At 41.6% G+C, this 17,333-nt stretch overlaps 1 protein-coding gene across 3 annotated transcripts in view; it reads left to right on the top strand.

Annotated features, from left to right (window-relative positions):
• The window catches only part of FAM13C (family with sequence similarity 13 member C), a 47,239-nt gene that overhangs the window by 6,303 nt on the left and 23,603 nt on the right, over nt 1-17,333 (top strand). For all 3 annotated transcript variants that reach the window (XM_059476912.1, XM_059476910.1, XM_059476909.1), the window contains exons 3-5: nt 287-485; nt 5,047-5,168; nt 12,630-12,693. In XM_059476912.1, the coding sequence (XP_059332895.1) occupies nt 287-485; nt 5,047-5,168; nt 12,630-12,693 (385 nt within the window). The remainder of the gene's footprint in view (nt 1-286; nt 486-5,046; nt 5,169-12,629; nt 12,694-17,333) is intronic.

Genomic DNA, 17,333 nt, shown 5'->3' with positions numbered 1-17,333 from the left:
GGGTGGGGGAAGTCTTCTGCATGAAAAAAAGAGTTTCAGATTTTATCTGGTGAATGGGAACTGTAGGTCTGGAGCCCAAGAGTGCCTCTAAAGCTATCACTTAAGTAGCTTCCCAGTTGAGTGTGTAATAATGCTAACTTAGATCTATAACTGATGTGTAGACCACTAAATTTAGTAAAAGCTATATGCCATAAATAGCTAAGAACTTGTTGCTCTTCTTCCCTCATAATGTTTTGACAGATGTCTGAAATACTGCCTGATGCATTTCAATTTTATTTTCTTACAGAGACGATGATAACAAAGAAAATTACCCGGACAACTCTGCTGTCTTAGAGGAAAGGCAGCTGCCTTTGCAAGACACCCAGCAGCACAAGCAGCAGGTTTTAACTGACTGTGCTCTAAAGCCTGAAATGGGCAATTTAAAGCTGAGGAAACCTAAGCCCATTGCAAAGCTGGAAAATGGAAAAAGCCACGAGGAAAGTCAGGTAAAAAATTAAACTTACCAGGGGGAAGCTTGTGGCACAATGTCTAAGCAAGTTTTGAAATGCAAAGAGGGACTCCCTGGTAATTCATGGTGTGATTAGAGACCCCACAGTAATCTACTCTGATTTTCAGGGACCTGCAGTCTGCAACCTTCCTGTAATAACAGTTTCTTTCTGCTAGGGAATTGCAGAGGGTTGTGCTGCAACTGCTTTCAGAAGCGAGTGGAGAGCATAGCTGAAGATGTGCAAATATTTATTTAGACAGTTTCTGTTTTGTTTATTTGATCAACGATCTCCTTTACTGTATTTTGGCTGCAAATAGAGGGATTTCACTGTTTTCCTTCATCTTAATTTCTGTCTTTCTCATATTTAAATAGTAAGACCATAGCAGTGCAGTAGCACACTGGAAGCAGTGCTATCCCACACCATCTTCCTAGGTGGAGCTGGGGGGAGCAGAACTGTAAATTTTGTAAAAGGTGCTAAGGAAGAGTAGAAATGAGGAAACTTCTGCTGCTGCCTCTGGTGGTACATTTGCTCTGTTGACTCTAGAATTCCACCTCTCAGCAGCTGCTGAAAATGCCTCTGGTGCTTCCCAAGTTGTGTTGGATGTGCAGTGTAAGGGGTTGAGCTCTGCTGCAGATTTAACCCCTCAGCTGGAAATATTCTCATATCCAAGATAGTTAATATTAATGTTGGTGGATTTGTTGTTCTGTAGTAGGCACAAGGCCTGACATCTGCAAATACAGACGTCTGTATTTACATAAAATTGTGCATATACAAATACAGATGTCTGTATTTCCATATCTTGGCTGTATAATGTATTTGGCTACTTTTTGTCTCTCCTCTCTTCTTCCTTGTGGATAGAAATTTGCAGAGCTCTTTCTTCAAGTACTTCAAGCCTGTCATAGACTAGGAATTATTTTGGACCAAGTTTAGAATGGGATTTCATAATTTTATACAGAATGTCTTACCTTCTAAGTGAGAACTTTTTGAAGTTCCTTTTTGAAGGTCCTTTTTGAATCTCTGAAGGAAAATGAAAACCAAATTGCAAATGGTATTATCACAGTCTCTTTTGGAATACCAATGTCAAACTCTTGCCCTAAAATTCCTGCCTGTTCTTCTGGAGCTGATTCAGAAATAAAGCAATAACTGGGAGTTTTTTTTGCCACTTCACTGCTTCCTAGGAAATATTATTTAACCTTCAGAGAGATGAGGTGTGCGTGTTTATCAGCTGAATGGAAAAAAATTATGGGAATTTTGCCCTGTGAAGTGCAAGTGGAAGCAGATCCAGAAGAAGAGTCATGAAGAAGCCATAAATGGGGCAAGGTCTGTCTCAGAGGTCATCTGTTGCTTTTTCAGCCTCTTCCAAGCCCCCTGTGTGTGTCCTGCCTGTACCTCTCACCCAGTGAAAGCCAGCACAGCACAGACTTGCTGCTCTGTGGCATTTTACATGGTCCAGAGGGGTTAACTGGAAATGGTGAAATTCTTTCATGGGAAACTTTTTGAGTATATAATTAGGCTGCCATAAAACACCAGCATGACTTAAGTATGCAGCCTCTGGAAGGAAAAACAGTGCCAGGCAGATAATTTTCACATGGCTCAAGGGCTTGAATGAGGAGAGACAGAAGTGGTGAAACACTGTAACTGCATGAACCTTCCCTGGTGAAACCCCTTGCCACCAAGCCTCTGGATGGGGTAAATTATGTATTCCCAAGGAGCTGACAAACAGCACTTTGTGAGCACATGCATTTATGAAAGAAAAGCAGGATGCACTGCACATGGTGATTGAACTGTTCATCCTTGCTTTCCTGGGATTATTGGCAGAGTGCTTTCTCAGCAGTCTCCTCACTTCCCCAGCTGACTTCTCTGTGGTATCAGAAAGAGTGACACCAGAGCAGTGACAGAATCTCTGTTAAAGGTGTTGCTCTGATAAGCCAAGGAACTCTTTGCTATTCCCTCTTACGTGTTATAAACCCACAAGATTCTTTTAAAGAAAATTGTCCCCTTAAAATTAGAAGAGGCTGTTGGGAGATAAGTTTGCTGTGTGTGTTGGAAGGATTAATGGGAACCATTTTTGTGTGCCTTTCTAGTTGTGAGAATCCAAGGGGTTTCCACTGTAGAAAGATCACTGAGAGGGAACAGACAGCTGTGATCAAGTAGAGGGAAGATGGGATTTTGAGCTTCACAAGGCTCTCAGCTGAAGTGTGATTCCTGTGCCTCTGATATTTTTGGCACAATTGTAGCCCTGTAGTCATGTGCCTTTGGTCTTCATGAAGAAAAGGTTATTAGATTTACACTGATGATTAAAAAACCCAAGTGTAATAAAAGAAGAGCACCAGGTGACTTCAATTGACCACTTATCAGATAGCAAAATATCAGCAGGGTAAAGCTGTACTTTGCATGTTGCCTGCAGTTATTTCCCTGGGGGCAGGAGCTGGCGCTGGAGGCAGCTGTAACCTTTCCAAACAGAACATGGGAAGAGAGGAGGCTGCTGGAATGTGACTCTACCACTGTATTCCAGCTATTTGGTTTCATCTTTTCCATGGTTCCATCAGCTTCTTTATCAATTCTGCAGCACTCATCTATAGGAAATCAAATTAATTAGGATTTATTTGACTTCAAGAGGTGAGGAAGCATATGCCCAGAACATACTCCAGGGAGTCAGTGTGGGAACAGATGGTGAGGAACAGAAAGTCTGCTTTCCTTGCCCAATCCTTTCTCCTGTCACTCACCTTTGGTGCACAGTCACGAGTATGGATTCTTGAATGAGTCACCCTCAAACTCCTTATTGATACAGGGACATATTTACAAAAGAACACCAAACTTTCTAGCCAATAGGCAGAAACAATAAAATTTCAGTTTTAAAGTCTTATTATCAAGGTAAATGGCTATAAAAATGGTGGCCTGACAGTCAGTGCCTAAAGATGACAACGTTGAAACTTGCTGAGTAAAGTTTTGTATTTTGAGTATATGTGAAGCGTGTAAATTGCTTGTATGTCAAAGAACTTCCAATAATTTCACATTAAAATTATTATTTTAAGTGCACAGAAATCAAAAAGCCAGAGCTGATATTGGCACATCAGCAGCAAAAACACATGAACGCATCAGGCAGTCTGGAAGTTCTGCTTTGGTTTCTGGGTATACTCTGTTTATATTTATTACGATGAAATTTCACTGTAGAAGTCACCCTCTTTAGTGAAAAGAAACAAAAATGCAGTAGAAGATGGGGCTCTGCTGTAGGTGCCTGTGGCACATCAGGATTTCACTGCTCTTTAAAAACAGATTCCATCAAGGCTGTTTCCCTAGTGTTACTTGTTAACACCCTAATGACATGATTTTTGAGCAGCAACAAAGACATAAAAGAGAAAAAATAATACAGAAACAACCCAAATCCACCCAAGTCCTCTAACATCAGCCCTGCAAGCAAGGGCTTATGGCCAGTGCTCCTGTCCTCAGCCTTCCCCTCCATCCAGCAGAAAGCACCTGGAATTGCTGTGTACTCTCTGCCCTGCAAGTTCCCATCTGAAGGGTCCTACCCAAACTTTTGCATCCATGCATCCAGACAAGCTTTGACACTGGAGCAAAGTCAGGTACATTGCTTTAGCAGGGAAGGGAGCTCTGTTGTTTTGCAGAGTGAATCGTATTTTATTTTTTTAAACTATTAGACTAAAATATTTGATTCCAAAAGCTAATAAAGAGGTAGAAAAAATGTCCCACTTTGATTACCACATTTTCAAAGATCTTAAAAAATTTATTTCATTGCAGTGCAAAGGAAATATTGCAACCCATTTCTTAGGTAAGGAAATGAGGAAGTACCAAACACATCTTTTCACAGCCCTACAACTGGTTTTCAAAAGCTTGGATTTGAATGGACACTTTTCTCATTCCTGTTCTGTGACTCAGTTTTTTGGACTAAATTGCCTTTTTTATTTTCTGTGTAGCAGATTGGGTGATGTGGCTTTTTCCCCCTCACTGCCTTTCCCTCCTCCCAGTGTAATACTCTATTCATAAAGCTACACATATGCTAGGGAAGGGAAAGAGGCAAATGGTTAAATTTTACATATTTTATTTAAGTGATATTTAACTGCACTCACCTTTGTCAGCCAGATTTTTTTGATGATTCCCAAGTAATAAAATCTTACTGACATGTGAATAAATAGTTTCAAATGACTTATTTGTACAGAACCTCTTAGCTCTGACACTGAAATCTGTGATACCCAAGTAATAAAATCTTACTGATGTGTGAATAAATAATTTCAAATTAATTCTTTGTATAGAACTTCTTAGCTCTGAAGCTGAAATCTGGTATTTAAGTAAAAAACAGAAAAGTTACATTCTGCTTTGGTTTCAGAAACTGTTTTCCAGTGAAATAACATACTACTTTTTTTAGACTCTTATCTTCAGTGGTCTCCAGTTGTTTCAAGATTATTACAAAAAAATAACTAAGATCCTCAACCAGCGCTTGGTCTCATGGAGCATTTTTTCCTGAAGCAAAATATTTAGCCAAGCTTGGATTGGTACTGACAGGGCGCATTCAGCTTTTCTTTTTGTTTCTCTTGTGCAGGAGCTGGAGTGTGCATTGCCAGGCCTGTCAGAGTGGCAGGGGAAGGCTGGATGCTCAGCTAATAACTATGCACAGAATGTGGCTTTGAAATGCCAGGAAGCAGTGGTGAGATTGCAGCCAAGGTAAGGCTTGGGATAACACAGCACGTTTCACTTCTGATGAACTGTAGGAAAGGCTAATTCATCTGCTGCCTACTGCATAAAATATTCAGGCTCCTGGCTCTTGTTGGCAGTGTATTCTATATTTATACATCTAGGACTGTTTGGAGAAAGTGAAAGGGATAAAGATAAGAATGCAAATTTCATCATTCTTTAAATCCCTTACAGCTGAAGCAGAAAGAACATCCTTAGTTTAGAAACTTCAGTTCCTCTGTGCCAAGTTTCAAAAATACTTCTCCACTTCTTTCCTTTTTCCCCCAGTGCTGAATTGCCTCTCTTTCTCAGAGCTGCATTGTCTGAGCAATGGGAAAGGGAACCTTCACACCTGATTGTAGCAAGAGTATCCATTTATGTACAGTTTAGGCTCTGGGTGCTGTGGCAGCTGTGCTTGTTCTGGTGCTGAAGGGCACTGTGTGCTCAGGTCTGGCATTGACCATGTCCTGATGGCAGGTAACTCAGCAGGTGATGAAGTAACTCAGCTCTGGTAAGTATTGGAAGTCACAGCTTCTGCTTTCATATATCATGGCCTTGCAAATGGCTAAAAATGGAGTTTCAACTCACCCAACTGACCAGTGAAGGAGTGTCCTAAGGATAAGATTTAGTCCTTACTAAATCTAGGGGCACAAATTTCCCATGTTCAAGTACTGGTTTGGCTCTGATTTTCTGTGCACAGAGTGTTTGTCAGGTGAGGCAGGTCTCTGCTCTTTGCCTTGATGTGCATGACAGCCTTGGTGCCCTGTGGCAGAGTTTCTGGCTCCCTTTGGAGGGTCTGAAGCAGCAGCAGCAGTCCATCTCAGTGGCCCAGGGCACAGCTGGCTGACAGCTGTTGCTCACTGGCTCAAGGTTTGTTTGCAGTCAGGAGAGGGACAGCAGTGACAGCTGACATCCAATGGCACTTTGGTGCTTTATGTGACATCAGCTGGTGGCTTTCTCCACAGCTTTTAGGAGGCAACATTGTAAATGGTTTTAATTTGTGCACTCAAAGGAAGGTTTAGCAGAATGAAAAAGCATTTAATTAGCTTGGACAACAAAGTGCTTTTACCCTCCAATGCCTGCATGTGCAATTGAAACACTGCATCTCAGAAAGAATATTTAATTAGGAAGCCTGCCTTCTCCTTTTCTGACATTCCTTATGAGAGAAAAGAATCCCATGGACTAGTAAAGAGGAGCTTCCTGAGTGTGGTATCAGACCTACCCAGTGGCTCTGCTGGTGGGATGTTTGTGTATGGGTAGGTAACAAATAACTGGTTAATTTTGAAAGGAACATGATGAAAGACACACGGACTTTAAAGACAGGAACCAGATTGGCGTGTGAATGAATAAAACAGCAACCACAGCAAAGTTCCCCTGTCCACTTCAACTGTTTGGTCTTTTTAGTCTGCCTGGTATTAAACCATTTTTCACTGTGCTATTTATTCTTGTTTAACACCGTGGTAGTTCCTTAGAAAGCCTGCTATCCAAAAGGGCTAAATCTGTAAAAGAAAGATGCCTGGATTTACAATTCTAAGTGCTGTGCAAGCGCAGTGATCACATCTCAATTCTGGCCATGTTTCAATTTGATTACATTATGAAAAAGAAAAAAGAAAGCAGGTGACTTTACTCTCAAATAAGGAACTTCAAACATAAACAAGCGTTGACATGTGGTCTCTGGCCTCACACACACACTTTATTTATTTTAACTGTCCTTGAACTGGCACTCCCACCACCCAGGGCACTTCCACTCACCGATGCTGGAGTTCCCAGCTCCAGTCTGAGGATTGCTGTGTCTGGTGACCCTCCCTGTGCTGCCTTGGCAGGGCCACAGCAGGTGCCAGTCCATGTGTCAGCTCACAGGGGTCTCTGGTGACTGCACCAGGCTCACAGCACTGACTCCAGCACAGGCTGGGACACTGCTGCCAGGGCATGATGTCCTGCCTTGTTTTCTGCCTTCTCTGCTGTGGGACATGCAAAGGTTAAGCATTCAGTGTTGGCAACAGGGAGCAATCACAGCTAGATTTGGGCAGAACACATCTGTCAGCACCAAAAACCCCAGGTTTCACTGTGCTGGGCTGCTGGTAAAAAATAGCAATGCTTTGGGACATGACACCTGCCTGGTCCCTAGGTCAGACTAAAAGCTCTCTGGGGTTTGAGAGGAGACGGACACACTGCTGCAGGAGTGTTCCTATACACCTCTCCTCATATATCAGATGTGTAGGGGGAGGACAGGAGAAGAAGGATTTATTTCTGTCTCAAATAAAGGATCAAGGTTGATTGTTTCCAGTGCATCCTGCTGTTACTTCTGCTTTAACTGAATTGCTGCAGAGGGCTACAGCTCTGCCTTTAGTCTCATTGGGGATTAAAGGTGTAAATACCTCTGAACTCTACAGAGGTTTTTAAGAAATCTGTGAGGCAGCTAAAAACCAGATCATTTTAACTTGTCTAAATATGGATTAAAGACTGCTGAAACATGAACAACTTTTCAGTACAGTTCCTGTTAAGCAGAATAATCCAAGTTTAGGATATTCTAACAAGGGATTCTCATAAACAGATGTGTGACAGAGAAGAACAAACCAGGCCATGTAAGGGCAACAATCCACAGAATTGGCTTAAAAATGCGTATTGTTTCTTTGAGGGGGTAATTTCAATTTATGGTAATCACTGAAACAATAAAGGAAAGTTTTGTGGGATTTGAAGGAAATGGGAGAGTAGACTTGAAGAGATTTGCAGTCAGAAATATAAGGGAATAGTGTCTTGTTTTTGGCTAAGCTGTACCTGACCTGTGAAGCAAGGATTTCAACCTCAAGAGGTGTTTATCATGTATGATTTATGAAAATCAGCATCAATTTAGTAGATGAAATGCCATCTGCATGGAAGGGAACCTTTTCACCTTTTTTCCAGAACATGAATTTCTAATACTATTGCCAGTGATTACTCTGAATACTGCTCTGGTCATTGTGTGTAGCTGGGTTTGGATACGAGTGCAATATAATCTGCACCTTGATAGAAGGCAGATAAAAGTTATAAACAGGTCCTGGGAACAAATAAAGGAATTGCCTTTTTTTTTTTTAACAGAGACTAGAAAAGCCAGTATGGAACAATACACATGATTACAACAGCTGCTTCTGCCAATTGCTTTCTCAAAGGCAATCAGCAAAACTGGAGTGGGCTGCAGGCTGTGTGCAGTTACCTGAGCAGAGCCTGGTGCTTTTCTCAGGTGCCTGCTACAGAGAGAGGAGGCTGAAATCAAGCACCCCTGGGCAGTGGGAAGGTTGATGGTTCAGCAAAGGCTGCATGTCAAGTCAGTGTGGAATTCAGAACTACAGTTTGGGGTGAAGTTTTCTGCCAAAGAAAAATTCCTGAAAGTTCTGCCTCTTCACCATTCCCCAAATAAACTGGGAATGAAGTGGTTTCATTTATCAGGATTTATCTGGTCCCACGGCTGGTCCCTATTCTGTGATTCTGTAACTCTATTTTTGGCAGAGGCTGTAGAGTGGCTCTTGGTGTCAGAGCTATGATTGTTCTGCAGTAGAGGTGGAAATGCCCTGGATCTTGGGGTCAGCCAGAGCCTCTTGAGGTTTCTGTGCTTCCCTGAGGGGAGGCCAAGCTCTAGCAAGGCTTTCAGTATTTAAGTTTGCAAGGCAAGTATATTTTGAGAGTGCAGTTCAGGTGGGAACTCTTGAGGTTTCCCTGGTTTCTGCTGAACAGCTACAACTCAGAGATGAGAGGGAGGCAGCAGGGAAGCTGCAGAAGTCCTGATGTCCCCATGCAGACTTGCATGGCTGAGGCAGAGCCTGAGAGGCTGCATTTCCTCACCTGCACAGGCAGCCAGGTGAGCAAGGAGAAAGCTGGGAAATGATTGACTGGTTCTTAAGAACAATTTCTTCAGAGATGGTGGCATTGAAATACTGGTGTTTATGGTTCCAGTGATACTTCTTGTACCAAGGCAGGGAAAAGTTTCTGAGCAAGCTTTTGGGTTGCAGTGCAATTAAAGAAAACAAAGCAAAAGTGGGGATGGGGAGAGGATAGAGGAGGAAGAAGATAAGAGCAGCTCTTGCTGCAGCCCCAGTAAGGGCCACACCTGCTGAGCATGAGAGCTGCCATGGTAAGAATAACAAGGGCTGGCTGGGTTACACAAGGGCTGGGACTCCTGAGACAGGAACTGCTACACTGGCTCTGTGTCTGACCTCCCATTCCAGCACTCAGGGACTGCCCTTGGGCCCTTCAAGGTGGATTTCTCTTTCATTGCAGGTGTGCACTTTATGTTCTCCCCAAAGCCTGTCGCAGTTCTGCATTGCTCTCTAAGGAATCAATCATAGGTGTGCTTGTGAAGCATCCACCTGCAGCAGTTTGGATTTCAAAATGCTTTTTGCCATTTGGGAAGGTCTCAGAAAGGAACCTTCTGTTTTCTGGGTGCTGAGAGGTGCTGGTGGTGTGCTCTGCTGTAGCTCTGGACAGGCTGAATCAGTGTCCTGCCAGGGAGCTGAGACTGCCAGTGCTGAGCTGTCAAGCACCCAGGCCACCCTCACTGGCTCCTGACTGGACACAGGGGACGAGGGTTGGGCCAGTGTACGCTGCAGGTGACTCTGCAAAAGGAGTTTCATCCCGCACAATACTGTGAGGTTGAGGGGCAGGCCTCACACTGGCCTTACCAATGCCAAGACACCACACATGTGGTGTTGTGATGCATAAACACATAAACAGCCTGGGCATGGGGTTTGTGTCACCAGAGCTGGGCTGCAGTGACATTTGCAAGTTACAGAATGTAATGCTCCTTTTTGGGTTTCACAAGGGAAATGTGGTGGGGATTTGCTTAAGTTATCTTCAAACATCTTCCCCAGCTTTTAAAATTATGTGGTTTTATTTGAATTTTATGCAGGTTTAAAAGTGATGTTGTGCATAATTCAAAAATTCACATGTCCTGGTCTGTATTTTAAACAGCACAGTGCTCATGCAAATTTATTTCCCCCTTGAAGTCAAGTAGGAGCTCTGTTACGGTAATTAGAATTTAGGTGAGGTTTTTTCCTTTGTTTTTTTTTTTTTTTTTTTTTTTTTTTTACTTATATCCACAAACCTCAAATGTACATGTTACTTATTGCATCTTTGCCATCTCTGTCATGGAGAAAAGGATAATTCTGCCAAAGCCAGTCTATAAAGAAGGGTGAGAGACATATATTTGAGTAGTAGCCACAGAGAGAATTAAAATTTCATTATTTTACAGGATGTAAATTATACAAAATAAGGGTGCCTGCAATTATTCAAAATTTCAGCTAAGGCCTGAAATAATTTTAATGTACTCAGCACAGATGGAAAATGAGGGCTTGTTCCTGCTGCTTTTGAAGTTAATGGATATTTTGTGATTGACTTTTAATGAGAGTAGAATCCAAACCATAGTTATTAAATTGTAAGCCCTGTGTTGCCTGGTGACAATCAGAAAATCTGCATTTGCCTAGCAGAGCAATTAATCTTGGTGAAAATGAAAAAGCACTCCCCAAAACTTTGTGTAGAGTAAGATCAGCTCAGCACACAGGAGAGTGAAAATGCAAATGCTCATCACCCAGAAATGGTTACTCATCTTAACGATTTCAGTATCTCCAGAATCCAAATAATGCATAAATAAAAGCATCTTACTCCAGTATTTCTAGTGTAAAAGGGAACAGTAAAATGAAAGATTAAGGGCATCCTAAAACATCTGGCAAGAGCATCAGCCTGAAGGAGATGTGGTACCTCATGGCTGCTGTAAACCTTCTACTCTCCAGAGTGCAAGATTCATGAGGTGTACAGCTGTGAATGATGGAGAACTTTGTACAGTTCCTGTACAGAGTGCTGCTAGCATTTACTGTTTGTTTTTATATTTTTTAAAAAAAGTTGGTTTTTTTTAATATTAAAGGGAGTTCCCATTTGCTCTGTTATGCACCCTGAAAGGTGTTATTGAAACAAAGACTAGAAATGTGCAAGTCTGACACATGTTGTTTTCATCCTTTCCCTCATGTCTAGCTCTAGTTCAATGCAAGAAATCACCTTAAATATTTTTTCTTCATTAGTGAATTAGTTCTTCAGCTGTTTGTAGCCTTGCAGCTGCCTCCTTACGTTTTATTAAACCAAACTATAAATATTTCACTCTTTCCTATTAAATTAGTCCTTTTGCTGTTCTCATGACTCATTTCTGTTCCTATGGGAATTGCACATCTTGGATCCTGTTTGGAGCCAAGTGGTTTTTCATCCTGGTGTAGCTATCTAGTGTGTCTGCTTTGGTAAGAGAAGTGGCACAGCCATCATTTCAGTCATTAAATGCCTCACAAATCCAGGAAGAACTACAACAAACACCTCTGCATCTCTTTGTTCTGATTTTGAGGTCTCTAGAGGATTTTACAGCTATTTCTTTTTGCTGGGATGATGCTATGCCCAGAAAAATATGAGTTATCTTGTGCAAAGAAATCTGGGTTTTGTGTTGGGTTTGATCACATCTCTGAGTGAGTCTCCAGGGTCCAGCAGACATCAGCACCTTTTCAGCACTGACAAATCTCATTCTCTGAGACAGCTGCAGTTTTCTTGCTTCCCCTGAGTCAAGGGTCAGCTTGTTGTTCCCCCATGTCAGGCTCTGAGATCAGGTGTGGGAAGCCTCAGCTCGTTCTGGGGATGGACAGAGTGCTGGTGGGAGGCTACTGGGGTCACTCAGTCTGTGGGAAGCTGTTTCCAGACTTCAGTTTCATTCCTTGGCGTACTGAATTAGTAGCTAACCCTGAGGCTGGGAGCTGGGTGGGGCACAGCTCCTCAGTGGCCACAGCCAGGGGGAAGAGATCTGCCCCTCACTAGGCCAGGGCCTTCCTTTCCTCTTCTCGTGTGGAGAAACAGCAACACACTGAGAGAAAAACCAAGGTGTGGGCATCTCTGATGGCAGCCAAGTGACACTCACTAGAAAATGAGGACATCTCTCTTACAGGATTTCCAGGCATCTGGGGCCTTTCTGAAATTTCCAAAAGCAGAAGATTGGGAGCCTGAAATGCCATCAAATTTAAATATGGAAAGCTTTATTCTTTATGGCTGTGATATGGGAAAACTCTTGTTCCTGTTTTAAAGCATGTGGGACAAATTGTGCTTAGATTTAAGCATGTGTTTGAGCTTTTTCTTGGCATTAACCCTGTTAGCTCACCAAGTCATAGATCATTCATCTGTAGAAGTTTTTGACACGACAGAGTGAGCCCAGATATTCATGTCATAGTTTCCAGGACTTCATTACAAGTTTAAATGTATTATTTAGGATTCCAATAAAATCACTGTTGTTTTGAATGGGTTAAAAAATAGAGATGTTACTTTCATAGAAATGCTGTTTCTTAAACAGACTAATTCTGTAATTTATAAATTACATACATACATGATGAAAAGCTTGAGATATTTGCAGCACAGATAGGCAATCTATTGAATGAGTTTTTAAATTTTATTTTGTAGAATAGATCAGAGCACAAGCATTTCACCAAAAGAAGCAACTGATCAATTTAACAGCTTAAATGAGGTAAGTGAAACCAAAAGTTGAAATATGATGTTATAAATTTTGAATATATGTTTTGGTTTTTTCTTAATTTCAAGGTCTTGAAATAATGAAATTGCTTAATAATCTTAGATTTGCTTTTTAATGAAAGATTGTAGTCATGTTTTTGAAGAAAAGCTTAAAAATGTGATATGAGACTGCTAAAATAGTTTAAAAGCTAGAAGCGAGAGATTTAAGCCAACTTTAGATCGCTTTTTGTTTATGCTCAGAAAAGAAGCAAACACTCAATACTGACTGAGTGAAGGGACATCTTTCAAAAAAATTTGATTTTTTTTTCCTCTTATTACAGCTCAAAACTGTTCGTCTGTTAAATGTGAACCGTTATTTATCATATGTTTATAGTATATTTTTATAGAATATATTTATATGTTATATGTCATATAAATATGGACCATAAATATGTTCTGTTTAAAAATAAGGAGTTCTCAAAGTTGCTACATCCTGCAGTAAGCTAGGAGCAGTGCAATGGAGTCTAAAAAGTGCTCTGGTTGTAAGATGGAAGGAGGGGAGAACTGAAGAGGGGAATCAAGGAAAGCCAAATAACACCAGAGAGACTTGGAACAGGCTGCTTTCACAGGGATTGTGTCAGGAGCACAGTGTGGGTGAAGCACAAAAGCTGTTGGTGTGATGACATCGAACCATGGATGAGCCTGGGTGAGGTCCTCACAGTCAGCAACACCCTGGGAGGGGCAGGGGGTAAAGCCAAGCTCTGCAGTAATGCCAAGTGGGAAACCCTGTAAAGCATCTCCCCACACCTGGGGACCCTGCACCCCAGCACAGAGTCCACTCACCTTGCAAGGACAGTGGGGGACACGGCACTTACACAGGGAGCAGTGGGGTTTTTTAGTGCAGGCCAAGACAACACAAGAAAACCAGTGGGAGAAAAGAGCTGGGTGAAGAGGAGCCCATTCCTGAAAAACTCTGGGAAAGAGGGCTTTGTTTCCATAATGAGCCAGAGTGCATCTATGTCTATTAATAGATGCCTGACTTGCATTAGGGGAAGACCACAATGTGTCCTTTTAAAGGAACTCAGACCTAATCTTCTCCTTGCAGTGAATTGTTTCCTCTGCATTTTGTGTCACTGTTGTGCAGCTCACTGTAGAAAATCTCAATGCTGACAGGCAGGGCACATTCAGTGACAATACAAGAGAGTACACTCAGCCTCTCTAGAGCCACCTCAGGCCCTGGGAGAAATCATTAAGTCATTGTTTCTTTTGAGAAGCCCCAATGCAAATATTCACTCAAGCTTCCGCTTGAAAGCTTCCATTTAAAATCCTTGCAAAGGATTCCTTAAAGGCTAAAATAAAGATATTGTAATAAATCAGTGTAAAATAATAAAACCAATTATTAGCTTAGAAATGTAAATAAATTGTTAATAACCAATGAGGAATGAGCAAGGGTTACAACCGGGTGCTTTCTTTTGCAAAATCTTAGATTCTTTTGTGTCTCAGGTCCATTGCAAATCTGTGCCATAAGAAAAATTCTCTTTCTGGAATAGAGAAAATGGTGTCTCTCTTCACTGCTCACCCTTGGCATTATGCAGACCCAGGGCATATCTTGTTCTATCTTATTGTTGCTTGTTTGTTCCCCATAAAGGAAGTTCTGAATTGAAAATGTCATATGCCTCAAGGCACAAATATTGCCTTAACGGATACTGCAGAGATTTATTTATATTCCCATAAAATGTGTCTATCTTATTTTAACCTGAACTCTCAGATTAAAAAGCTGTTCCAGTGTGACATATAAAAGCATTAATTTCCTTAGAGTGAAAAAATGGAACAGGTTGAAATTTGCTCAGTTTTTTTTCCAATATGAATCACTTCAAAGGCTATTAAATGCTGAAAGCTTGGATTACTCTCCTTCTCTGCCCCAGCCGGTTTCATAAATCCAGTAAATCCATCAATAAACTGGATATAATAGAATAGCTGCCTTCCTGTCTAGGAGGCACAGGGGCAGGCCCAGGGGCAGGCTGCAGGCATCCTTTCATTCAGGAGCACTGTGTGAGGGTCAGGGTGGTATCCGTTTATGCAGGAAGCACCAAGCCTGGCTTTGCTCCTCACCCTCCTGTCTGAGTCGGAGCAGAGCTCATGGCTGGGGCACACCTGGGTCCTTTCCTTTTCCCTCGGTTCTTCAATTTATTAAACCTTTGGTGTCCACAAGAATGAGACAAAGAGTGCTGATAATAATAATCCTTTATTTGGGAAATAAATTCTTCCTAAAGGCAAATTCTTTCTCATTTGTCACATTGTCTCCTGTCAGGCTATGGCCTCCTGGACATGCTGACCAACACATCCCTCAGTGCTGATCCCGCTGGGCATGGCCCTGTGCCATGCCAGGGTACTGCCTCTCAGTGCCGCAGCATTTTGGTGATGAACTGGGAGAATTTGCTCTTTCAGTATCCCACTCTCCAGAGGGATATAACAGTGTGTGGCATTCATCTAGATGTGAGAGATTATCTGTTATCTCAGTAATTCCTTACCCTAAGGCCTCCCCTCTTCCTTTTCAACAATCACTGGTTGGAAGGAGTGATGATCAGTGGGTCCTGGCTCAGTTTGTAGAGAAGGTGTCTCTACTACAGGCTGAGCTTCCTCTGGGAGTGGCAGTCCTTTTGTACTGTGCTTTCTCCAGCAAAGGCTATGGCACGTCAGTGACTCTGTTTTCTTAAGGTATTATCAAAAATAACAAATGGCTGAGAAGGACTACACTGTTTCTCTTCCTGTCTTTCTCTGACTTCCTATAAATTTCTCCATTTTACCATTATTTATAATAATGTACAATGCTTCTTCACTAGGGGAATTGGCTTAGCTTACGATCTTTGAATTGTCAGTTGCTTAAAGAGGACATAAGAAGAGATAAGAAACCTTCATCCAAGACAATTATAATTGCTTCTTTTTCAAATTTTTGGAATACTCTTCTTAAGAGAAAACAATATGGTTATTTTTCCAAGGCAATTTATGGATCCATTTGAGATAGTAATTACTGCATCAGGAAACCTCATGTTAGGCACCATAATGAACCTGCAATGAACACCATATCTGAAGTATTTGTACTGAGATCTTAGCTGATATAGGACACCACAAATTACTTCTGTCATACTGGATTTCCATGTAGGGGCATTCTCAAATTGATGGTGATGCCCACCATGGCCTGACTTTTCCCTCTGTGTGTTTCAGCTGTTTGCACTGGCTTCTAACATGTTTAGCTGCTTCCTTTGACCAGCCATGAGCAGAGGTGGCCCAGGCAGTCCCTGGGACAGGTCTGGCCATGGCAGAGCTGTGAGCAGCATGTGCACAGGCTGCTTCTCCTCCAGAGGAGATGTGCTGGCCTTTGCTCTCAGCTGTGTACCCTGCCACATTTCCTGTTAATTTGTGGTGACTTTTTCCTGGACAGTGCAGTGTGGCAGTGCTGTAGCACTCTGCTGTGGGTGAGGATAAGATGGGGTTGGTGGTACACTCCAGATTCATCATCTCCCTGGTAACATCAAGACAATCAAAACTATTTAGTGTTTTCTCAAATCCCTGTCAAGGGCACACTCATGAAAATAGATAAGGTATTTCTAATATCATTATTATATGATTTTCTTTTGGTGTTATGGCAGTGGCTGGAAATTTGCCATCCACCCACCTTCCCCAGATGGGTGAAAAATATCATTTAGAGCAACCGAATATAAACCAGCTGGTGAATAACAGCATAAGCATTGCTGAAATGCAGTGTTTAACAATGCAGTCTGTGAGAATGCTTTTACACTGAACTTCCCATAAATATCAATGTGTCAAAAGGAATAGTGATGCAAAGTGAATGTGTTTTCTTGAAATGGGATTTTTCTTGTCAAATGCTTAAAGTAATAGTCCATGAAGGTTAAGTCCTTTTATCAGACATTCACTTACATTTTCCTTATTGGCACATCCTCTGGGTTGTCATCTGTGTTCTCCCTAATTTTCCTCAGCTGTTCTCCTGGTAAAGTCCATGCTGTCATCAGAGTCCTCACTGGTTTGTAACTGGTACAAACTGTCATCTTTTGCTAGATGACATTAATGACTGTAAAATTCTGCCTGTCTGTGATAATTTCACAGCCACTTTGTTTGGGTTTAGTTGGGATGACAGACAATGGGAAATGAGGACTTCCCAAAGCAGTGCCATAGGTATGATGCAAGTCAGCATCCTTTCCTTGACAAGGAAATGCACTGCCCCCTGAAAGCTTTTAAGGGCAAGAAGGTTTCTATGATTTTCCTGAATTTTATAAAAGGAATGAAAGGATAAAGGCAGAAAGTCATCCCTGATCTTCTCAGACAACCAAGCTGTTTTTTTTTTTAACCAAAAGTTATCTTCAGTTTTACAGAAGGAGTGCCTTACAACAAAAATTATGCAAAGATGTATTAAACTACTCGTCATGTAGGTGATGTATTGTCACACAAAGGAAATCAGACCAATAAATAAATTCATTTTTCATTAAATGAATCAAGAAATTGGTTTCAGGTGTTTGACAGAATGAGGGAAAGGCTTTTCAGGGTATAAATTTGAGGATTTTTTTATTTTTTGCATCTCAGATTATTTTCTTCAGAAAATGTCCTTCATAAATATGTATCACTTGAGTGACTTAATGT

Source organism: Ammospiza nelsoni, chromosome 8 (genome assembly GCF_027579445.1).
Source record: "Ammospiza nelsoni isolate bAmmNel1 chromosome 8, bAmmNel1.pri, whole genome shotgun sequence".
Lineage (NCBI taxonomy): Eukaryota > Metazoa > Chordata > Aves > Passeriformes > Passerellidae > Ammospiza > Ammospiza nelsoni.
The sequence above is the reverse complement of the archived record's forward strand: the minus strand, read 5'-3'. Positions and strand labels throughout refer to the sequence as shown.